The following is a 24633-nucleotide window of genomic DNA, read 5'->3' as shown; positions in this document are numbered from 1 at the left end:
AAATAGAAAAAAAAAGCTTGAACTCATTTTATTTCAGCTTGTCGTCACATTTCTCATTTTCATTTAGTTTACCTTGATGCATTAAAATAATTGAATTTAATGTAAAATAAAAGGAACAAAAGTATTTTAAAGAAACAAATACATCCAAAAACACAATTTCTAACAATTTAACCAAAATTAAATGACAAAGGATATAAAAATGAATTAAAATATTAAAAACAGAAAAGTAAAATAAAGGGTTAAATAAAAATCATAGTATCTCCATGCCGATTCGGAAAGCTTGTTGTCAAAGCGAACTTTAAGAAGTCTTGGATTACAGCAAAAATAATTAATACTGAGGAAACAAGCAAACATAAAAAGCATAAAAGCTTTAAATATTGTTTTCTTTTAGTGTGATATATTGTGCACCCTCTGATGTGATTTATGTTCTGTTTTATAAATGAAACGAGCATGTTTGTATTAAACTGTATCTTCTACCTTTAATTGCAGTGTAAAGCAGGCGCAGCTGTCTGGCTTCACCTCAGCACTGGAGGGAGAAGCAGCTGTGGTGTACGACCGTCAGCGAGGAAAATCTGAGCAGCAAAGGCTCCAGCGGCCGCCAGGTCAAATCCTTGGGCAACACATGGCCAATCTAACATTCCTGGAGAGCAAATAAGCTCTGAAAACCAAAGGCTCTTCTGCCTGTTGTCGCGCACACAGTGCATGGCAATGCACTCGCACACAAGCGATGCCATTCTTTTGTGCTTCTGCCCATTCGCTTTGTGGTGTACGATAAGCGTTAGCATTACCAGCCTCATTCCAGATACCAAAAAAAATAGATAAAAACCCTTCATTGCATGTATTTCAGGTCATTATGCGATTCTTTCCAAGTGTAATGGCTGGTAAATAAGCTACGATTTTTAACCGAATATTCAGCTGCGTTTCTCGTGATTAGCCAACATTACCCAAGGGTGTACGTGGTAAAAGTTTTGATGCAAAAAAAGAAGAAACCCCCTCCTTCTGCACACTGTATTTAACATAACTGCCTCATGTACAAGTTGATGCCAAATGTCCAGTTTTAATCATCTTCCTACACTGGTTTCGCCACAGGGCAGTCCGCTCAGTGCTTTGTAAGACAGTTTCAGTGACTTTGAAGTATGTTTACAGCAGGGAATGTTACTTCCAAAGGGGCATTTCTGAAGGATGATCGCGAAAAGAGTTTTGGATTCACCTAAAAATGAAAATGTTTAATGTTTTCTTACCTCATGTTATTCAAAACCAGTATGACTTAAGTTCCATGAGAAGCATACAGGTTTGGAGCGACATGAGTAGAAGTGAATAAAGATTTTTTTATTTTCAGGTTAACTGGCCCTTAAAAGTACTTGCGTAGGAGTGGAAGGGTCTTAATAGTTTTGACTGCCTTGTAGGTCACTGTGATTTGTATTTTTACTTCCAGTCCTAACAATGTAAGCCAAGCTTTGGTACATTAACCTAAAAGGTTAGAAGTAAGACAGTGTATAATTCAATAAGCTTAGGCTGTTGTGTACTGAAATTTTTAGTGTGGTGCAGGTTAAAAGGCTCTTCAGAATCGGATTTCCATTCACACACCAATTATAGCTGATAGTCTGTTCCTCTGATTTTCTTCAGTCAGTCAAACAATAAGCTTTAGAGATGATTGTGCAGCTATGACCTTGAGTTGTATTAGTGTTGGACCATTGAATGATTGTGAAATCAGAAAAAAAAAGAATCTAAATATACGTTATTTTTTCTTAAACATTTATGCTTTGAGTGATTTATTTACGCACAAAACACTTCCTCCAAACTAAGGCCATCAGCATCTGGCGTGATAAAAAGAGTAAGCTGGATCTTCAATCAATACATTTATTAAAAAAGCGTACTAACATCAAAACTATTGAAATTCTCAGATGGCTTTATGTTGGTTGTATTTTCAACTATATTGTTTTGTGAATTGTACAGATAAATAATTATACACATCTTTAAAAAAAAAAAAAAAACAATTCTCAGCGTTGAGACAGCGGATAACCGTTTGAGAGCACCGACCTTAGTTTGTGTAAAATAAATTTACTGAATAAAAACAAACATTGCAGAATACACTCAGAAGGGACGAGTTCCTTTATTTAGCATCAGGGCTATAAGCAGTTTTATAGCAACCAGGCGGAAAATAATGTTTCTGCACCGAGGACACAGATCTTTTACTTCTCAAATTAGGAAACTTCTTAATGAAACAATAAACACACTCAAAAAAACATAACACTGGCATTGTTATACTAGTGGTCCAACAAAATGCACTCCAGTCAAATCCAAGACTCCTCTGGATCCAGCAGACAAGTCTTCATTCCTTCAAAATTTCCTCAAGATGTTTTTTTTTTTTTAATGTGAGTGGCACACATTCATGCTGCCACTCATGTTTCTCTCAACTTGAAGTAATTATTCCTTAAAGCAGACTCGGCAGTCATTCGGCAGCTCCAAAGCGCAAGTTGATCTCAGCAAGGCTCTTCTTGTTGGTTTCTTTTAGTCAGAACCTCCTCATATTGTTCTCTGGTCAGAAGGCCTTCAGTGATACTCTTACTCTCTTCAAATTTGGGTAGTATAACGGCAATGTATCCCTCTGTGGAAGGCTGTGCCAAAAGAGAACACCATTCACGCACATGGTCTTGAATTTGAAAAAGCTTAAAGATTTTCCGTTTAATTTTTAAGCAGTATTGGTAATAACCTTTTCCGATAACAGGTCTAGCTTGTTCAATATGGCTTCATTTACTTCTAGAAAGCGTCCTCTGATACAGCTGGGAAAACATGAGTTGAACTGATTTCATTTTAAGAATATAAAAAATTCAGTGTGCTGTATGTCCGGTGACAATATGTGTAACTGACCTGAATATGGTGTATTCCTGTTCATCTGTACATGTTATTCTACACAGTGGCGCAAACTCTGTCAGGAACTGACCGCCCTGCAGAATTAAAATGACATTAACTGATAATGTTCAGGGAAAGTGTCAGTTAAGATATAAAAGTAATCATCACAATCACTGTGTCTACATTTGCAGTATGAAATAAAGTTATTAAAGGCAAAGGTACCCACTCGCTTTGACTTTCCAGACACCTTGTTCTTCAGACGACTGCATCCATCGCTGATCTGGTAGTTTATATTTTTGATTTTCCGTCCATTCTGAAGGATAGGATGAGACTCTCATGAGTGTGATGCGCGCATATCTGGCGAGAAAGCAAACGCTTTATTAGCAAAGGTATGCTTAGAAATAACTATAGAGGGTGTTTCTACAAATATGAGCACTTATGGCCCTGTGGATTTTCAGAAAATAAAGAAGAGTGTACATGCAAAGAGATCAGATGCAAAAGCCTCTAAGTGCCGTCTGAAATTTGGATCTAAAATGAGCATTTTTATCAGGCTCCTATGTTTAGGTTTAGTAATTTTACTGTAATGGCAATGTATTGGTCATTATGCAATTAAAGTGAAATAAACATAAATATAGGAGCCCGATAATAACTCATTTTAGAAGAAATTTTTAAATGGCAATTGAGAGGCTTTTAAAATCTATGTATAAAACATCTGAAGTGTATAAAAATATTAGTTTGTTAGAATGTGATATTCATCAATAAAAAAGAGAGGGAAAGTATTTAGCTATCCTCTATATAGATTGAATAAAAATAAACTTTAGAGAAGTGTACAGTACGAAGCTACATAAAACAATAAGAAATATAACGTACCTGTTGGAGTGCTGTAGAATGCAGTGATCCTCACATGCTTTTCCTTTCAGATCTACATAAGCATTTACACCAACACAGCGAATAAACTTGACATATTATAAAAGTATATATTTAAAACATTAACAACAAGTTATTTTGAACGTGCGCTGAGCTACAATAAAAACAACTGACTAGAGCGGACAAACAAAGAATTAACAACAACATTACTTATCGGAACATCTTACCAGTTTTATACCAGCGGGTGAAATAACGATCGATTACTGATGGGGCTTTCTTTTCACTATCTTCCATGTCGGCATCCACCACAGCAATTAATTTTTTTGGAGAGGCTGATAATCTGATCACATATAAACAGTGATGTTTGACGCCGGAAGACAAATCAAGTTACACACAAAAAAATAAATCCGCTCTGAATTTACATCCGGTTGCGCTAATTTGTGGTATCTGCTGGTGTTTTGCTTAACTGTGTCTAGCATAATTTAATTTACCTGATAATAAATGCAAACGCATACAGTTCAACTATATTCTTAGAGAAACGTATTTTAAATAACCCTGTCAGGAACTACTATAGTGGCATATTCTCCCGGGTCTATTTAATTTGTAACACACGGCGGCGTGGAAGATGGAAGCGTCTGTAATGGACACATGTCATGTTTCTTGTTGTGCTAATCGCACTCCTAACGTTGTGTCATGGGGCAGAGGGGGTCTCATCGCATTTGGGACATGTAATTCAGTTGCTCTTTATAATCCACAGGTACTGACTGTATGATTGTTCGCTTTATTTAGTTGAGACGACGCTGATGCTCTGTGGCATCTTATTACACTTACATTATACACACATGTTAAGATGCTCTAATGCAGTTATGTGCAAACGCTACACTCAAATCTATGTTTAGAGTATACATTCTGATGATGTAGTGTTATAGTAAATGTCTTTTGTGTCAAATAAGACCGGTTTGTCTCATCTAATTTTTTTTTTTCATTCATTGTTATTAGGAAATAAGAATTGTTGAGGTGCTGAATAAACATACTGGAAGAGTGAATGCTGTCCAGTGGGTTCATAAACAAGACTGCAGTAAGTCGTTTGCCGTTATTAATGAATGTCAGATATTTATAAATATTTGTTTGAAAAGTATGAAATCTTTTACTTCATGCATAGATATTATTCAGTTGTATGTTGTTGCTGTCGGACACAAACAAAACAAAGGAACTTGTAGAAACGCAAGCTGTCTATTTTGAAGGTGCAGAAACCCCAGCTGGTCTCCGGTGGGTCGGATAATAGTGTTATTGTCTGGGAGAAGCAGGATGGGAAGGTATGTGTGTACCGTAACCTCTGCTGACAACATAATTGGGTCTTTCTTTTACGACTACATTGGATAAAATATTAAATAAATCAGCTGCTATTAAAGCTATTGAAGTTGGAAATATAAATGTAAAAAAAAAAAAAAAAAAAAATATATATATATATATATATATATATATATATATATATATATATATATATTATTATTATTATTATTATTATTATTTTTATTATTTATTTATTTAAAATTTTTGTCAGGACTTTATATCACATTCCAACCAGAGTTGGATATATCTTTCCATCTTTTTGGAATATGTTTTTAATAACAGCCAGTTGCGACAAATATCTTGTTAAGAAACCATGTTAAGAAAACACTTAATTAAATTGAATAGGCTTGTTGCAATATGCCCAGATTTTCAATTGCTGAAATGGGCATGATAAAAGCTCAGAAGGAACTGCATGAGCAGGACTGACCCAGCTTTGTCAGTTATGGACTTCTAATTTGTGATCGTCTGTTATATTTGCCTGTAAATGATAAAAAAATGGGCCGTAACTAGTGTTTGTCCATCTTGCGCTGAAGTTCACAGCATGTGCAGTGTGTTCGGGACACTCGGCTCCCGTGTGTGCAGTGGATGCCATGTCTTTGCCCACCTCTCAATTACTGGTGGCCTCAGCGTCGTCTGACTCCACCGTTAAACTCTGGACATGCAGTTCTGATGCAGGTAAGATAGGAAGTGAGCTTTGTTCATCATAAAAGTGCTGATTTAAAATACAAGTCTATGTAAGTTTTTAAAGACTTTTCAAATTCTACAAGCCTGCCATCTGCTGGTTGATTCTTGTAAATATGTAGTATGATCTTAATATGCACTACACCTAAATGTAGTACATATTAAGATTTTTTTTTCTTTTTCTTTTTTTTTTTAGAAAAAATAAATCAAAGAATTTTTTTTTTTTTTTTTTTTTAAATACTAGAATGAATTCAAATATATTTGTATATATTTAATAAATGTATATGGATCAAAGACAAAATGTCCCATTTTGGTGTCTGCACCACTTACAAAAGTGATTTTATATATAAAAGCATATTAAATGCAAATAAAGTATTCATTTATATGATTAACTTTTGTAAACATAAAATGTCAAAATAGGGTTGGTGTGCTTGTCATTCAGTGTAACAAATTTATTTTTCTAAATATAAAGCAACCTTTACATAATGGTTTATAAAAGAAAATTTTTTTATAGGTTAAATGATTAAGAACCTTGCTTACAGATGGGTAAAGCTTAAATGTTTGAAGGATTATGGCAATGATTTGAAATTGTGTGGTATGGTATATAAACTTGAAAATAAACAACTTTTTTCTTTATATGATAGTTAGCATTTTTAAATCAGAAAAGGTCAAAATAAACAGCAAAATTTAGAGCTGAATTAAATTAGTTTTGATGCTCTGAAAAACCTCTTTTTGTCTTTGACTTTTTTTTTTTTTTTTTTTTTTTTTTTATTTATTTATTTATAAATCACCTTCTCTTGTACTAAGAAGAGGCTCATCATGATCAAAATTTGTTTTTTTACTGTAATACCTTGTATGTCCCTAAAGATCAATTAGTAACTTAAGCACTTTGATTGGTTCTACTGCTTGCTTTATGATGTTCCTGTTTACTGCTCAGGAAGAGAGTAATATTTCATTGACCTTTTAAAAAATGGTCTGAAAAAAAGCGATATATAGTAGAGCAAAAGCAATATTCCTGTATTGTTTTGAAAAACTTTTGAGTCACACAATGATGAGTTGCATCATTTCTCTAACATTAAAATGACAGAAAACTAATGAGCTGTCTGCCAACATGCAGAAGCCAGCTTCTTTTGAGTGCATTATTTTTTAAATTAGCACAGGAGATGATTTCTGTCTTTCATGGTAATTGTTCTAATATTGATTATATGTTTTGGATTAATAAGTCTAATTAAAATTTTTTTTATTTTATTTTTTTTTTTAATAAGAATTCATCACGAGTCAGACGGGTTAATTTTCATGTGAGGTGTTTCTGTTCTCTTCATTAGTTGAATGCCTCCAGACCGTATCTTTCGAGGGCGGGTTCATGATGGATGTCTCCTTGGCGCTGTTGCCAGGCAGCAGAGGTAAGCTGTGCTCTCTGCTCCGTGTTGATTTGCTCTATTGTCCAGCCCTATCATGTTAAAATCTCATTCAGTGCTTTAAATATGTCCTGGGGTGAAGTTAGCCTGCCTCTTACGTTATTCACGTCTGGATTGCAGCTGTATTTTGCTTCTAGATGCTGTGAATAGACTTGGTGACTTGTCTGCCTCGTGTGTTGCTGTGAATGAAGAGGATAATTACATCTCTTGCAGTTCCAGTACTGGCCTGTGGAGGAGATGACAGCAGAGTTCACCTGTATGCGCAGCTCAATGCACAGGTAAGACTGTCAGCTGTTTTTGCTTTATATTAATGCTCTTCATATTTAGCGTATCATGCGGGTGTGTGTAGTTTCAGAGGCTTCTGACTCTGACAGGACATGAGGATTGGATCCGATGCGTAGAGTGGGCCGCTAAAGGTAACAATAAATGTGCTTTTTTATTTGATGTTATATATATATTTTTATATTATACTTTGAAATATAATAATTAGGCTCTAATACCACAACAATTGTAATAATGTGCAGTATTGCTGTTTTTACTGCATATTTTTATTTAAATAAGTTGGTAAGCAAATTAATTTTTAATATTTAAAAAAATATAAATTGGCAGATAAACACACACACACACACACACATATGTATCTCATCAATACATATGTATATATGGCTCATTTTTATACACATAGGCCCATTATACATATATATTATACATACATACACAGACTCCAGTAAAACAGAGCGATTGTGAAATATGATGTGCTTATGTTTTCAGGAATTTTGCATAAGAGTTGAAGACCTGTTTAATATAGCAGTAAGATAATAAGATACAGTTCTGGCAGTGAAATAGTCCAAGGATATAAAACACACCATTTAAAAACCAAGTATTGTTGTTTTCACTCTCACATTTTTAATAATGCATGAAACAAGCACTTGCTGCCAACTAATTGCTCTATAACTGAAATATACAAGCAGGAAATCCTCACGTAATACTTTGTTTGAACTGCTTGTTGGATGTGTAGATGGAGAGCTCTGGCTAGCCAGCTGTTCTCAGGACTGTCTGATCAGAGTGTGGAGACTGTTTGCCAAGACTGCCACTGAACCAGACCAACAGACTGACGCTGTTCTCAAAATGAAGGAGAATGTTTTTCAAGTGTCTGGAGATGGTGAGGCTGGAGGTTTTGCAAGATTGTATTTTAGTTTGCGTGATGACTTGTATATATTGTGTATATATATATATATAAGTGAACTTGCCAGCATCCAAATGCAAGTAAAATGGACTGTCTAATAAATGTGTGGGCATAATAATATGCTCCTCATTGCTTATCTCTTTTGCTGTAGAGTTTGCTGTGACTCTTGAAAGCGGTGTTGGCTGGCCATGAAAACTGGGTTTATGGGATTCACTGGCAACCTCCACGTGTCAAAGGTATTCCCACATATGCTTTCTTATAGTGATAAGTGAGCTTTAGCTGATTTTGTTTCTTTAATTTTTTTTGTCTTTTAAATGTGCTATGAAATCATTTTAATTTTGGTGTATTACATAATCTAATATTGTTTTATTATTTATACTTGTATTTATCCAGTCTCCCTGTTTTGTAACTTTATGTCTCCCCCTGCAGGCGACTCAGTGGAACAGCCCCTGAAGCTGCTCTCTGCCTCAATGGACAAGACCATGATCTTATGGGGGCCAGAGGAGGATTCAGGCATGTGGGTTGAGCAGGTAAAGTCACCTTGCTTACTACTACTTACTAAAAATTGACGATGATAATAAAGAATGTGGTAAAGTGCCTGTGGACATTATGGGAAGGAGAGGCATGAAACACAACTCTGTTTTCAAACACGTTGTGCTACCACTGTACCAAAACACACACATCTTTATCTATCTGTATGTATGTATGTATATTAGTGCTGTCAGTCGATTTAAAAAATGTAATGGTGTCAATTACAGTCATGGACATAAAGCACCTTTCAAATCCTGTCAAATGCACCTCAATGTGCTTTACAAACATAAGCAAGTAATTGGCACAAAACGCATAGAAATATAAAATAAAAATACATAACATGAATGTTAATAATTGTAATAAAGCATAAATAATATAAAAAAGACTACATAAAAGCTGGACTTAATAACTAGGTTTTTCGTTTTTATCTTTAAAAATATCAGTATTTTCTGCACCTCTCATTTCCTCTATTGGCATGGGCGTAATGGCTGAATGCAGTGTCAAATAATAGAGGAAACGGGTGATCTGTGGGACCTTGCAGATTTATAGGCTGAAAGCTTTTTTAAAAGGTACTCTGGTGCAAGACCATGTAGTGCCTTATAAACTAATAACGAAAATGAAAACTAGCATAAAGGTTTTAAAATAGGCACAAGATCTAGTTCTAGACACAAGATGTCTCTTAATGCAGACCCTACGTCAATGGTTTTATTCAGCTTTTTTAAAACCTGAGTATAGAGATCAGGCTCCTGGAAAGAAAAGCCCCATCCTGAGGTCATTTCTTTCCTGCCTTTCATATACTTTCTGGTTGCCAGTCATCTAGACTTCTAGCATCAGCAGCAGGGACAGGAAGTGTTGCACAAGCTCCTCTGTTACGCTCTCTGGGTCTTGCAGGGAACATCTGCCCATTTTCTGCTAACTGCGTCGAATTTAACCCACATACTGAGAATTGCACAGATAAGCTTTGTTCTCTTCCATCTGTGTGAGGACTGTGAATGATTGGTGAGTTCCTCTCAGAAATGGCATGTTTTTTTTTTCAGTCATAATAGGGCTTTTTGATTGGCATTGCAGCAGATAACAGGTTTGACTTCATGGTTGATTAATAAAGGTTTTCACTTTGATCTTGACATGCAGACATAGGTCTCTGGGCTCAGATCAATGGCTCCTGATTCTGACACTTGGCTCAATTCGTCAGAGTAACGATGACGCATCTGCTTTGTCGTACTAAGGCTTGTCCAATTAAAAAATGAAAGACAGTGAGTTGTAAGAAGAAAGAGGCTGTTTTCAGGTTTTGTGTTGTACCCAAATTCAATGGGGGTTGTTCTGCATCTGTTATCTTCTGCACTGCATGTGTTTTCTGTATAGAGTCGTAAAGGGCATACGATATGAAGGTAGGTGTGAACTGGGTTATCAGATGTGGTTGAGCGCCTTTGAACTGACAGATTCATGGATACAAAGGAAATAAATGTGGGTTGTCATACATCCTTTCTGATTTCCACCTTCTGATCCCCCTACTTCCAGGTTAAGAGATAAGCAAGAGATATAATGCATACTTGGCTATTACTATGTAGAAAAGAACAGTGAAACACTGAAAAGGTTGTAGCATTTGCAAAAACCAAATTACATTTTTTTTTTTTTGCACAAGTAATATCAGTCAGATGCAGTTGGGTTGCTTGAATAAGTAGAAATAACTTGAATACAGTTTACAAAATAAAAGTTCATTGTAATTGTTTTTTTTAACGTATTAAATCTGACCTGAATACATCACACTTGAAAACGTGAATTCTCAATGACAGTGGACAAAACTGCTTTTTGACGTGTTTAGGGTTCAGACTGCGCTATATGTGGAGAATAATGCGTGTAATCGGCTCTTCTTCTTTTTTTAAGTGCTAGTTTGTTTATTTTTTTTTTTTTTTTTTTTTTAATAACCTGTTCATGAACTAGATTTTGAACAGACACATGTATTCTTCCTGATCTTTGTCTAAATTCCACTATTTATAAGAGTTTTAAGTTTTTTTTTTTTTATCTTGCATTTGGTGTGAAAAGTTCTTTACCATTGAACCTGCAATAATTACTTGTTCGTAAATATGGCAATTTATATCATCTAAAACTTGCCTTCATGGCACAGTTGTAGACTGACTGCAAGTGCCCTACTAAGCAGAAAATGACCAGCATCACTTTGGCTAATTAACACATCTGCAAAGAAGAGTCTCCTCCGTAACGATTAGCCTAATTGGTCAGATTTAGTGGAGAGCTGGTTTGCAGTAGTGTGGACAGGCAAACCGCTGGGTAAAGTACACCCTACTAATAAGTGAGCCAGTGAGCAGTGTGGGAGGGGGACTGCAGGGACCATTTTGAGACTCTGTGAGCCATTAGTGTTGTGCTAATGGTTTATTTTCCCTGATAGACCAGAAGAAAGAACGGATGAGTTACCATGAAAAATCTTTAACCTCCAGGCCTCATGACCCATACCCACATCACCTAGAATCTGTGCACTATTGAGCTGCTCATCATTGTTTGAATGCTTACTTTTCATGAATCTCTCATCTCTACAGGAATGGAACCATGAGTGAAGCATTAGTTTTTCGGTAGCGATTACCTTTTATCTTGTAAGATAAAGTGCAAGATAATCCAAGTAGTCATTTAGCAAACGCTTTTATCCTCAGTGACTTGCAGTATACTTATTAAATCACTCTGGAGCAACTGGTGCTAAGTACCTTTCAAGGGCATAAGGCTGATAGTTCATGAATTGCTTCAGTCCAGTTTCTCATTAGTTCTATCATGCTTTAATTTTTAAAGTTTGGCGTTATGGCTACCAGCTGGGCTACAAGAACCTACATACTTTTAGATTTACTTATTCACTGTTGGATTTCTAGGATCCTCAAGAGTTTAGTGTCTTCCCCTGCATCCTTTTGTACCAATCCTATCAAAACACTGCGGTTTGTGTTACAACATGCATTGTGCCACAAATCCATATTGGTGTTCCTTCCCTAAACAAGAGTGATTGTGCATTTCACCCATGAGATTTGGTCGTGATATACGAGTAGCCATGTGGACGGAATTCAAAATCAATCTGGTTAATGTTGCATCACTCTTTCCAGAATGGCTCGCAGAGATCCGTGCCATTCAAAGTGAAGGGCTCTCTTTATCGCAGTCATTAGTTCCGCCATATTCACTCCGTAGGATATGCTTGTGAAGGGCATCTCAAATGTCTCTCTATTGGCGTACACAGGAGCGTGAAAATGTCGATAGCCCTTACCGTTTGATGGTTTGTGGATTTAGTTTTGAATCCGTGTTTTCCAGCCAACATGGCTATGTACAAACTGTGCTGCGTGTCTAGTGGCGGCGTTAAAATCTCAGCATTAGATGGCTTATTTGGCCGTCTAGTATTGTCGTTTTGATGAAGAGCTTAAGCTAGCCACCTGATCTAGCAATATCTTTGAGACATGCTCTGCTGGGCATGACAAGAGACTGTGAATCATTGAGCGGTAACACTCCTGAGCGTGAGGAATCACTGCTGCTTTTAACATGGCTGTCTGGAAATGTCTCGTCCTGCTCAAGGTCAACAGGAAACACTACTGCGATGGCTGTCAACCGAAATTTTCATACCTCCTTTTCACAGCTGAAAGTGTGATTCGATTAAATTACAAAATCTTTCTTCACCCTCTGAAAGTGTACGTTGAGGATGGAGCATCAGTCTTTGCTTGCACAACCATAAATAAAAGTAGAGGCAGGTTATCGCTGATGGCATAATCATGACTAATTATCTTGTTTTATACAATGTTACCGCTTGCTCCGCAGCTTGCGACTCACTTCCCCATTACCGTGAGACACTCAAGCAGCATTAAGCATGTTAGACACGGGCCAGACGGAGGGCAAGCCGTGCTACAGTTTGCTGAAAAACAATTACATTGCTTTGGTATTCATAGCCCAGCCCAGTCAGGGGAGTTTACACTGATTCATTCTTCATGTGACCATTTTGTCTCCCAGCTTTCCAAGGCTCATATTTGATTTAATGTGTGTGTGATTACGTTCAACATCACATTAATGCATTTAAAAGAAGCAAACACGATTTATTTCTCATTTAATAGTCTCCTCTTTGCATACATCGTGCTTTCCGGCATCGGCCTGATTAATTGGTGTCCTCAGACTGTTACTTAACGGAGATGGAGCACAGCTGTAGACTCTCGACTCGGATTGCTCAGGATTCATGACTACTAATTAGCGGTCTGCTTGACCAGACGGTTTATCAGGGGCAGTGACACCAGCGAAGGCTTTTCTTATCAAACACTCGCCATCAAGAACATGATGGAGAGCACAGAGTGTAGTTCCCAGGTATTTGTTTTCACGTAAATGTCCTATTTGGGATCGGATTTTAGCCACCCTACATGAATTAACTCATAACAGCCACAACATAATGTCATCCTCTGTATAATCAAATGAACAAGTAACCCTAAAACGAGTTTATGCCCACAGGCAGGATTTCAGAGTGGATGACGGTCTACAATATCACCGTACTAGGGCCCTGTGGTGGGCGGATTTTTTAAGATCTGGAGTCGTTTCACAAAAGTGTTGTTAGCTAAAAGAAAGTTTGTCATCAACAATTCATAGTTTTAGGCCTGGCATACGCTGTACAATTTTTCCTCTGATTTTGAGTCGATTGAAGCAGAGCTCTGAACCGACTGCCCTAAACCGACTGCTTTTTCCCTCAAGCGCGTCTCTGTGAAAACAGAACTTTAAATATTTCAACTTTATTGCATCAAGAAATGAAACAAAAATGGTGAGATCTTTAGACAAAATTGTTATAATCACAGGAAATGTGAATCATTGTCCATTTTGTAATCAGTGATAGACAAACATGTCACAAAATAAAAAAATACTTCAGTTTTAAACCATGAAGGTGAGCAAGTGCATATCCATCACACAAACAGTTTGCAAACTGCGTAAGCAGGAAGTCCGACAAGTTTTCAAATCTAGTCCATTCATTATGCTACAGTGAAAGTAAAAAAGTGATTGAGTTTTGGCATCTGTCACATTAACCCCACATATTCTCTCAGAGATGAAGAATATGGGTTGTATTGTGTGTTGTCTTATATTTTCTAATATAGCCTAAATACATAAATATAATTAAAAAAAAAAAAACTATGGCTGATATGTAGGCTATAATACAGCAACAGAATGTGTGGATTTTGTGTTTAACAAGTTTTTGGTGAATAGAGATGGTTGTGCATGAAGCTCAGTAGATCAGCAGTTTCTGAAATACTCAGACCAGCCCATCTGCCACCAACAACCATTCCACATTCAAAGTCAATTTTTTAAAGACAATTTCTTCCCCGTTCTGATGTTTAAACATTTTGAATATTTATTGTTTTGTCCTTTTTTTTTTTTTCTTCTCTCTTCATTAAGGTTCGTGTTGGGGAAGTTGGAGGAAATACCCTGGGTTTCTATGGATGCCAGATGAGTCCAGACGGCTTTATGATTCTGGCTCATGCCTTTCACGGAGCGCTGCACCTCTGGCACTGTGACAGCAATCAGGTCAGAACTAACTGACAACATTCGCCACCACTAACACAAAGCTTTTTATGCAAACATTCCTTTTTTTCTTAACTTACTTGAATTTTGATTTAAACCAAATGGAGATAATGAATATGTAAATGTATGATTATACAGGGAGAGTGGAGGCCCAGTGTGGTCATTTCGGGTCATTTTAATGCAGTGCAGGACTTGAGCTGGGACCCTGAGGGAGAATTTATTATCACTGTCGGATCAGACCAAACCACTAGACTCCTTACACCCTGGACCAGAAACGGATGCTCAGAGGTTTAAACAAATAACAACAATTTTATTTTTGAATGATCATACATTGTAGGCTGTTTATTTGATCCGCGCTTACTTTGTTTGCAGATTACCTGCACGAGATCTCAAGGCCGCAGATACACGGTTATGACATGCAGTGTCTGACTATGGTTGGGCGTTTTCAGTTCGTGTCCGGTGCTGATGAGAAGGTCCTCCGGGTGTTCAAAGCTCCAAGGAATTTTGTGGAGAATTTTGCTAACATATCACGCACCTCTCTGGAGAAACTGCTGGGCTGTAATGTAAGTACTTAGAATCATCTCATCTTTAAACTTTAATTAGTTACGTCAAATAAAACCTGGGTTTTAATTACTCTTTGCACTGTCTTGGATCAACGAGAGATTTCAAGATGAGTCTCACATTTTTCCATTATCTTAATCCTCATGTTTATGCACATGCTCTCAGATATATAGCTAAATGAGTTCGATTTTCTGTTACTTGAGGTCATGGTAAATGAGGCGACAAAATGGCATTCTCAATTGGGATCATCACATGTAATTAAGCGAATATCACTTAAACGCTTTTGCTCTTATGGAGCCAAACACAGCCATGCTCGTCTTAAGACCAACAGTTCAATATAAAGTGTTTTGCATTACAGACCAAGTTAATAATGTAATAGAAGGTTTTCTATAGATAGATTTTACAGTGTGTGTCTGTCTCCTCTGTTTTTAGGACATAGCAGATCTCCCAGAGGGAGCCAGCACTCCTGCCCTTGGCCTGTCCAACAAGGCCGTGTTTCAAGGTATGAACCCTTTGAATTTGTTGGCCACAGGAGAATTTGCATTGTGCTGATCCTGAGAGCAGTGAGGCAGTTGCTAACCTTTACTGTGGCATCTGATGTATTTACAGGTGACCTCACATCTCAGAGCTCTCAACAGGACAGTGAAGATTTTACCAGCCTGTCCGACCAATATAAAGAATCCTACTTCCAACCTCTCAAACTCACGGGTATTTATGTATTTTATATGTATATGTATTTTCTTTTTTTTTTTTTTTTTTTTTTTTTTTCCACTTTGGTTGGTACATTGTGTTTAAAGTAGACAGTTCTTTATGGAAACAAAATATAGTATGCATCGGACTGTATGGCTACATTCAAAACCTCTCTATCACCGGGTAGACACTTCAAGTTCCTCAGTTATTCCTAGAAAACACATCGATATCCTTCGTTTGTGACAAGCAGATATTAAAGACTGCTTTCTCTGGTTTATTAATGTATCTGGGGCATGAATCAGAGATACTGGAGACAAATGTTATTACAGCACAAGGGGGTGGGGTAGGTGGAGGTGAGTGTTGAAACAGGGGTTTATGCCTCTCTTGCTCCAGGCAAACAGTGGCAAACGTTGTCAATGTGATTGAAAAAGCTCCTTAATCTGGAATCATAATTAGAAAGAAGGCATATAATTGCAAAGTTAAAATATTGATGACTCTGGGCGATGGCGAGCGCAATGAGGCGGACACAGAGTTGTTAATGGAATAATACCACTCCCTCCATCTTGCTTCTTCTGGAGGGGCAAAGAGGGAAATAATTAAAATAAAACTGCAAACCAGGGATGAATTTAAAAAATGCCTGGTCTCCATTCCATTTCAATCGGGGCATGTGTTGCGTAAGTGTCTGTGTATCTAAATGAGACAATATTATTTCAGGCTTGCACAAAGAGAGCTAAATTTGATTTACAGCATGTCGTAAAGCTAACGGCCATTGAAAATTGTAGATAAAGCCGCCGTTGTTCCAAACAGCTTTGAGTAAATTGCTCGGCTGTGTATCTGTTGCTAAATTAAAAGATGAGCCTATTGAAAAATACCGTCTATAGGCGTCTGCTCATTTCTCATAATAACTATGTTTATATTTTGTGACTCTGTGTGTGTATTGCCAGAGCCTCCGACAGAGGACGACCTCTTGCAGAACACACTGTGGCCAGAGGTACAGAAGCTGTGAGTTTCCCATCAATTCTCATTTGTGTTCGCCTGCCCTCATCGGCTGTTCTGCAGTGGGCACTAATGCTGCTCCGCACTATTGCTTAACCAGCTTATGTGACATAAATAATGCAGTGTAATGGGTATTTAGAGCTCATGACGAGAACTATTCATCCTGTATGCTTTGACACTAAACAAGAGAAGCTTAAAATTGTTCATTAAATACCTTTTTTTTTAATATACATGTATACATTGTTGTCATTGCAGCAGTCTTTCAGAGCGCAAAGTGTATTATTACCTTTTATTTTTCATGTAGCATTTACCTTTTACTGTAAAATTATTTCACTTAAACATTTTTAAATAGTTTTGGTTAACAAAAAACAGATTCACTTAAACTGTTCAAATGTTAATAGCTGAATAGCATCCAGATTAATGGCTCAGATATTTGAAGTCTCTATTGATCCCATGCGTACTGAGGATAGTTACTGCCACAGCAATGCAATGGGATGTTTGCATTAGCCAAGCTTTTGTGCCTGTGTTTGCTTACTTGCATTCAGTTTTTTTTTTCCCAGCCTAAGTTTGCAGAGCTTTTGTTAGCAAAGAATAATGCCTGTGTTGCACTAAAATGACATATGACTCTGACATTTGCTGAAACTGTAGGCAATATATTACAAAATTGGATGCTTAGTGGCATTTTGCATGGGTTGGTGGAAAAATAGGCATATTATTCACGTGAAGTTTTGCTAAATTATTACACATTAACGGTATTTTTCACGATTAAATATTCATGTCCCCAAGCCGTTTACGATCAATTGAAATGTAGACTTGCATTTTTTTTTTTTTTTACTGGCTCATAAGAATTCAAAGTAATTTTCCTTGATACATAGGCAACACTGGATAAACTCTAATAATTTACATACACAGCTGTAAGCAGCTGAAGCCTTTGACAGCCTGGCTTGCCGAGCTATTCATCCAGCGCTGAAAATTACTAAGCAGATCTGCTAATGGCTGCCAGAGCGCACTGCTTTCTTCCACTCCCATAAGCACAGGAGAGCCCTGACACACAAAGCATCCGTCGTGTTTGAATCACCGCCCCGACTGTCTCTCTGAACCTGTCACGGTGCTCAGGCTTTATTTGTGAGCAGGTACTGACAGAGCCCTCATTAACATACCCTCTTTCCGTGTCGCTCTCTCTGCAGGTATGGACACGGCTTTGAGATGTTTTGTCTGGCGTCGGATTCTGAGAGGACGGTGGTTGCCTCGGCCTGTAAGGTACAATCACATGGGTGACCAGATGGTCATTAGTGTCACACAAATGTAGCCGTGGACTGTAATAACAGGACACAGAAAAGCATGCATGCGTGAAGCGGCACCCATCCTAAGTGCTTTTGAATATTTAAGTCATTTTCCATTTTAACAAGCTCATGTCAATTTAGACTCTGACATTAGTGTGTAAGTTAATTTTGCATGTCTTTGATGTAATGAAACCCGTCATATTAAAAACACATCTCGGGTGACCAGGGATGATCAGGGTTGGTAAGCAGCACTAGGTGCCCTCCGGCCTGGCGTGACACATGTTCTAAGACAGTTGAAGGGAGATCATTGGTTTGTGTCCCGGTCTGGCCCCTGTGGTTCTGCCAAACCCACGCTGATCGCGTACAAAGCCCTTCCGAATGAAAGCACATTCTGCATGTCACCTGCCATTGTTCACGCTCGAGCGGAGATTGTGAGGTTTATTCAGTGGGGCTGATGTCTGGCTGCTTGCTGGGGTCCTGCAGGCTCAGATGACTTTGCTGCGGACGTGAGGTTTATACACTGCTGGCTGAGCTGCGACCGCTGTGTGTAGGAGTACAAACTTCTTGCTTTTGGATGTCTGTGTGAAAACTCTACATGATTTACATGCGTCTTGTGTCCCAGGCCTCTAAACCAGAACATGCTACCATTCTTCTGTGGAGCACAACTTCCTGGAAACAGCTTCAGTCTCTGCCCTGCCACAGCTTGACCGTCACCCAGATGGGGTTCTCGCTTGAATGGACGCCTTCTGCTCTCGCCGTTTCGAGATCGCACCTGGTCCTTATGGAGACGAGGAAACCCTGACTCAGATACAGGTGAGCACACCTTACCTTATATATCTTTGTTCTCTCATAGAAAGGGGTCAAGTTGAGGAGTGTATTTTGACAAAAAAAAAGATCAATATTATTGCTAAAAATTATCATTGTAATATTTTGCTGTAAAAAAAAAAAAAGAGAAAACAATAATAATAATTTTATTATTATATAATAAAAACTCCATGTTTGCTGTGCTTGTTTAAAAAAAAAAAAACACTTAATTTAGCATAATTTTGTCAGTACAACTATAAAACAATAATAAAACTAAAATATTGCCGTTTTAGTATTTCATTGTAAACAAACAAAACAAAACGTACAATAATAATTTTATTATGAAAAAGAAAATTCCAAGTCCAAAAAGGTTTTTCAAACGAAATGCATCAAGTATGCAGCGCTACTGGCATCTTGAGCTTGAATCCCAGCTTGAGGACATTTCTCAATCCCCTCCCTCTCTGTCACTTCTACTCTGTCCTGTGGCAAAAATAAAATAAAAAACAATGGGAAGGTGGCCCCTCTCAGAGACACTGAAAACTGAATCATATTGCATTTTAGCTTTTATTTTGATTAATCGTTCAACCCTTCGTAACCCCCACAGAAGTACCGTCCAATAAGATGAATTGAAAAGCTAACAGCTTCCTCCAGGGTTTATAGACCTCTTTACTCAAAGACAGCTTTTACCTTCCTCCATTTCTCTTTGTCAACAATAAAAACAACAAAGTTTGTGGACTCCTGATGTTCACCCACTGTAAGATTCTCCAAAAGTCAGCTAGTGCCTCCCAATGGCCACGCAGTATTAATGTGTATTCTGAGCATACGCCCGCTAAATCACTGTTGACACAAGGTAACCACAGGAGCGTCTGTTTTTCTTTCTCTATTTTCTGACGTGTCCCGAGACTTTGCCGGCTGCTGAAGGCCGAGGCACGCTGCAGTCCATTCTCGTTGAGGCTGGTATTACTCACAGCCTGTGTGCCGCCAGATGTGGAGAGGTTAGTCAGTGTCACAGCTGATCAGAGAACAGCCCAGCATGGTGTCATGTGTGGAGAAATCTCTATCACAAAGACATGTTTCCTCCCATGCTGCACTCTCTCCATTTGTCAGACTCCCTCTCTTTTGTGTTCCTGGTTAATGAGTTAAGACTCTCCAGCCTGTGGTTGCCTAAGCTTTAATTAGCAGAGGGGTGCGTGTGTTGGTTTGTTTGGGGCATGTGGAGGGAGAAGGTTACTGCCAAGGTGGCGTCACCGGGTGTGCTGACCTCGAGAGCTGGACTGTGGGTGACCACAAACTCAGTCTAGGGAATTTACAACAAACATTGAGGTTGGGTTGCATGGTAATGGTTTAAGAATGAATCATGATTATTTTGGACAAAAACATAATGAATAATAATCAGGATTCATTTTACATTTAGTTAAATTTACTGCTTTTTCACATAAATTAAGAGAATGACAACTCGCATTGGTTGCTCTGATTTAGTTACAGTGTAAGCGACCACATGAAAGAAAACGGACTGGCTGTGTTAAACTTTCACTTGAGCAAAATATCTCAATAGACTAAAACAGAATTTAGTAATAAACTAAAGCAATAGTTCACCCAATAAAAATAATGTCATTAATTACCTCATGTTATTCCAAACCCTTAAATTCATCTTCAGAACACAAATTAAGATGTTTTTGATGAAATCTGACAGTTGTCTGACCCTGCGTAGAGACCCAGAAAGGTAGTACAGACATAGTAAAACACAGACGTCAAATGGACTATTTTAATGAGGTCCTTACTACCTTTCTTGATCTTAAATGTGGTAGTTCTGTTGCTGTCTATGCAGGGTAAGAAAGCTGTCAGATTTCATTTAAAAATCTCTTTTTAAATATATTTGTGTTCTGAATATGACCAAAGGTTTTACAGTTTGAGTAATTGAAGGTGAGTTATAATAAAATTGTAATTTTTTGGGTGAACTATGTCTTTAAGCTAAATAGAATTGTGAATAATGTCTAGTATGTGTATTTATTTTTGTATGTGTGTATATATATGTATATGCGTATGTGTGTGTATGTATGTGTATGTATGTAATTGTTTTTTTCTTTCAGAGGCAAACTTTTCTCTCTACGCGAACACTACTAAGGACACAGCGGTTCACGCGCGTATTATTTGGTCATGTGACTGGAGCTCTGACAGCAAGTACTTTGTGACGTCAAGTCGAGACAAGAAGGTAGGCCCAGTTTAACATGGATTTAGCAAATGATGTTGGACTGGTTGGCATGAGTCATTTGAATGACCACATGGTGTGACCGCAGCAACACATGAAAGTTTTTGGTTATCAGTGCCAATGTAGAAAGCTAAAAATTACAATAACTCATGTAAAATATTTTTGAATGATGGAAAAAGGACCGCATGTAGCATACAGTCCAGCTCTTTTCTGCAGCTTTTGACCTTATTGTGTTTTTGTAGGTAATCATCTGGGGTCATCGTGGCTCTGGAGTCAGTGTCGGTGAATGTGAGGGTGAAAGCGTGACCCCTTGCTCCTCTGTTCTGGATGTTGGAGATTCAGCTACTGCTGTGTCTATCTGCCCATATGTCTGTTCAGATCAGAGGTAACGTTATTCGGTTATCTGTGGTCTTGTGGACACCATCATTAGAATTAATGTAATGTGTCTGGGACAAATATTGAATTATACTTGTATTTCTGTAGTTATTTGCTGGCTGTAGGTCTAGAGAATGGGAAAATTGTGCTGTATAAATGGAGGCCGTCAGAGCATTTGTCTTCTGGATCAGACTGGAGCAGATTTGGAGAAAGCAATGCTTGGTATCCTTTGTCCTGCTCATATTCTTCTCTCCACTCTTTAATAATCCTGATATAATGAGTTACTGTAATTTAGCAGTGAAGTGTGATTGGTAGAATCTACATCCGCATAATTAAATCTAAGAACTTTAAGCAAAACATGTTCGTGGATATAAAAAGAAAAAATAATTTTGTAAATCTCTATTTTTAAAGCATAACTTTCACTGCTTCTAAAAAAAAAATACATGCACACACATATACACACTTACAGTACATGCGCATAAACATGCTTGTGTGTGTATATACATACGTACAGTACATACACACACAGATATTTACACAAGCATACACACACATGCATAAACGCATACATTATGCACAAACACGTACACAAATGCACACATACATGCACATACACAAATATATACATGCATAAACACATACATTTACTCGTATACATAAACATGGACATACACACAAGCATATACATGAACAAACATACATACACGCACAAACACATACATATGGATAAACACATACACACAAATGCATATACATACAAAAACACACACACACACACACACACATGCATACACACACACACACACACATGCATAAACACACACACACATATACATGAACATAAACATACATACACGCACAAACACATACATATGGATAAACACATACACACAAATGCATATACATACAAAAACACACACACAAACACGTACATACATACACACATGCATAAACACGCACAAACAAATACATACACGCACATGCATAAACACATACGCACAAACAAATACATACACGCACACAAACAAACAAACATACATGCGCACACACAAACACACACATATTTACACACACACACGCATATACATACACACACGTACATAAACACATACACAAATGCACAAACACAAATATATACATGCATAAACACATACATTTACTCGTATACATAAACATGGACATACACACATAGACATTTACACATACATAAGCATATACATGAACAAACATACATACACGCACAAACACATACATATGGATAAACACATACACACAAATGCATATACATAAACACACACACACAAACACGTACATACACACATGCATAAACACATAGGCTCAAACAAATACATACACGCACATACAAAAACACACAAATGCATACACACATATATACACATGCATAAACACATACACGCGCACACACATTTTCACACATACATGCATAAACACATACATATGCACACATACATAAACATACATACATAAAACACGCACATATACATACGCACATACATGCACACACATACATGCATGCATAAACACATACATACATACACACACATACATCAATGCATATAAATACATGCAGAAACACATACGCTCATATGCACATACATACACGCACATACAAAAACACACATAAATGCATAAACGCACATGCACATACATTTTCACACATACATGCATAAACACATACACACAAAAACACACATACACGTACATACACATACATCAATGCATATAAATACATACAAATGCACATACACACGCACATGCATAAACACATACATGCACACATTTTCACACATACATGCATAAACACATACAAAAACACATACATAAATGCATATACATACACGCACACACATTTTCATACATACAAACACGTACATACACATACATCAATGCATATAAATACATACAAATGCACAAACATATACATATGCACACATACATACACATGCATAAACATACACGCACACACATTTTCACACATACACATACATGCATAAACGCATACATACAAAAACACATACATGAATGCATATACATGCATACATACAAAAACACGCACATACATATACACATGCATATACATAAACATGCACATACATACATACAAATGCACAAACACACACACGCACATGCATAAACACATACAAAAATACACATACATCAGTGCATATAAATACATACAAAAACACACATACATATGCACATACACACACATGCATACACGCATACATAAACACATACATACATACATGCACACACATTTTCACACGTACATACACACACATATGCACAAACACATACACGCATATAAATACATACAAAAACACATATATAAACACACGTATACATACATGCACACACATTTTCACACGTACATACACACACATATGCACAAACACATACACGCATATAAATACATACAAAAACACATATATAAACACACGTATACATACATGCACACACATTTTCACACGTACATACACACACATACATCAATGCATATAAATACATACAAAAACACATACATATGAACATACATATATAAGCACAGAACATTTCACAGAAGCAAGCATATTCTCGAGAACTGTTAAAATTCCACATAAGCCCCTGTAAATAGTCTCTGAGTTTGTCTTCCTCTTCGCATCTTAGAAAGTGACATGATCTGACGTTAAATACGACAGTCATACCTCCACCCAGAGACCAGTGCCGGTGGTGTAATTGACAACAAAAGGGCTGTATGTATCTGAGCTGGCCCACGCTGCTCGAGAGAAGCTTCAGGTTGATACGGGGGCTCCCGTGGGCAGGTCTCGCATTGATCCGTGAAGAGAGAGAATGAGGTGTCAGAGAGAGGCCAGGCCGTGTTGTGCATTCTGTTTGCACCGAGCCCTCTCGCTATCTATCTCTCCCCCACAGTGGATTGAGTCCCGACTGGCTAAACTCTCTCCTTCTGTAGGTGTAATTGATAAACCGTCTGTGTAGGCACTTACACGTATCTCTTACCCAGAAGTCACTCACCTTAGAAGTAAAAGAAGAAGAAACTGGCCATGTATTGCAGTGAGTTCTGAAAACCAAGATTGATGTGTGTTTATTTGTCTGCCTGTATTACTTTTGAAATTGGCAAGAGTATATTCACCCCTGGAAGTATTTGGACAGGCAGAGCTGGGTGGCAGAGGCATCCAGACAGTGTGTAAGAGGGGAGATTTGTGTTGCCTTGAATCAACGTCTCGCTTGTGGCTTTCCTTAACCACCCATCACAGTCAAAGTCACACTCTGACGGTG

The 24633-nt window shown here is 37.6% G+C and overlaps 3 protein-coding genes across 3 annotated transcripts in view; 2 read left to right on the top strand and 1 right to left on the bottom strand.

Moving 5' to 3' along the window:
* The window catches only part of ctnnal1 (catenin (cadherin-associated protein), alpha-like 1), a 46907-nt gene extending 46252 nt beyond the window's left edge, over positions 1-655 (top strand). The window contains 2 exon segments of the mRNA XM_043217967.1: positions 500-612; positions 615-655. Of these exon segments, the coding sequence (XP_043073902.1) occupies positions 500-612; positions 615-655 (154 nt within the window).
* A 1527-nt stretch (positions 656-2182) lies between these two features.
* Positions 2183-4114, bottom strand: abitram (actin binding transcription modulator). Its single transcript, XM_043218139.1, has 6 exons — positions 3948-4114; positions 3695-3775; positions 3080-3186; positions 2872-2948; positions 2714-2783; positions 2183-2618 (listed from the first exon to the last, which is right to left on the bottom strand). The coding sequence occupies exons 1-6, from the start codon at positions 4012-4014 to the stop codon at positions 2484-2486; spliced, it is 537 nt and encodes a 178-aa protein (XP_043074074.1). The 5' UTR covers positions 4015-4114; the 3' UTR covers positions 2183-2483.
* Positions 4115-4339: 225 nt separating this feature from the next.
* elp2 (elongator acetyltransferase complex subunit 2) overlaps positions 4340-24633 on the top strand; it is a 20665-nt gene continuing 371 nt past the window's right edge. Inside the window, 24 exon segments of the mRNA XM_043216956.1 lie at positions 4340-4477; positions 4720-4812; positions 4980-5036; positions 5607-5748; positions 7080-7157; positions 7386-7450; positions 7522-7588; positions 8191-8334; positions 8510-8532; positions 8534-8594; positions 8788-8888; positions 14293-14421; positions 14557-14708; positions 14792-14981; positions 15412-15481; positions 15589-15687; positions 16614-16671; positions 17853-17925; positions 18571-18678; positions 18680-18761; positions 20843-20964; positions 21204-21346; positions 21445-21558; positions 24612-24633. The exon segment at positions 24612-24633 is cut by the window's right edge and continues 371 nt beyond it. Coding sequence (XP_043072891.1) covers positions 4346-4477; positions 4720-4812; positions 4980-5036; positions 5607-5748; positions 7080-7157; positions 7386-7450; positions 7522-7588; positions 8191-8334; positions 8510-8532; positions 8534-8594; positions 8788-8888; positions 14293-14421; positions 14557-14708; positions 14792-14981; positions 15412-15481; positions 15589-15687; positions 16614-16671; positions 17853-17925; positions 18571-18678; positions 18680-18761; positions 20843-20964; positions 21204-21346; positions 21445-21558; positions 24612-24633 — 2325 coding nt within the window. The 5' untranslated portion in view covers positions 4340-4345.

The sequence above is a fragment of the Puntigrus tetrazona genome, chromosome 19 (genome assembly GCF_018831695.1).
Source record: "Puntigrus tetrazona isolate hp1 chromosome 19, ASM1883169v1, whole genome shotgun sequence".
NCBI lineage: Eukaryota > Metazoa > Chordata > Actinopteri > Cypriniformes > Cyprinidae > Puntigrus > Puntigrus tetrazona.
The sequence above is the reverse complement of the archived record's forward strand: the minus strand, read 5'-3'. Positions and strand labels throughout refer to the sequence as shown.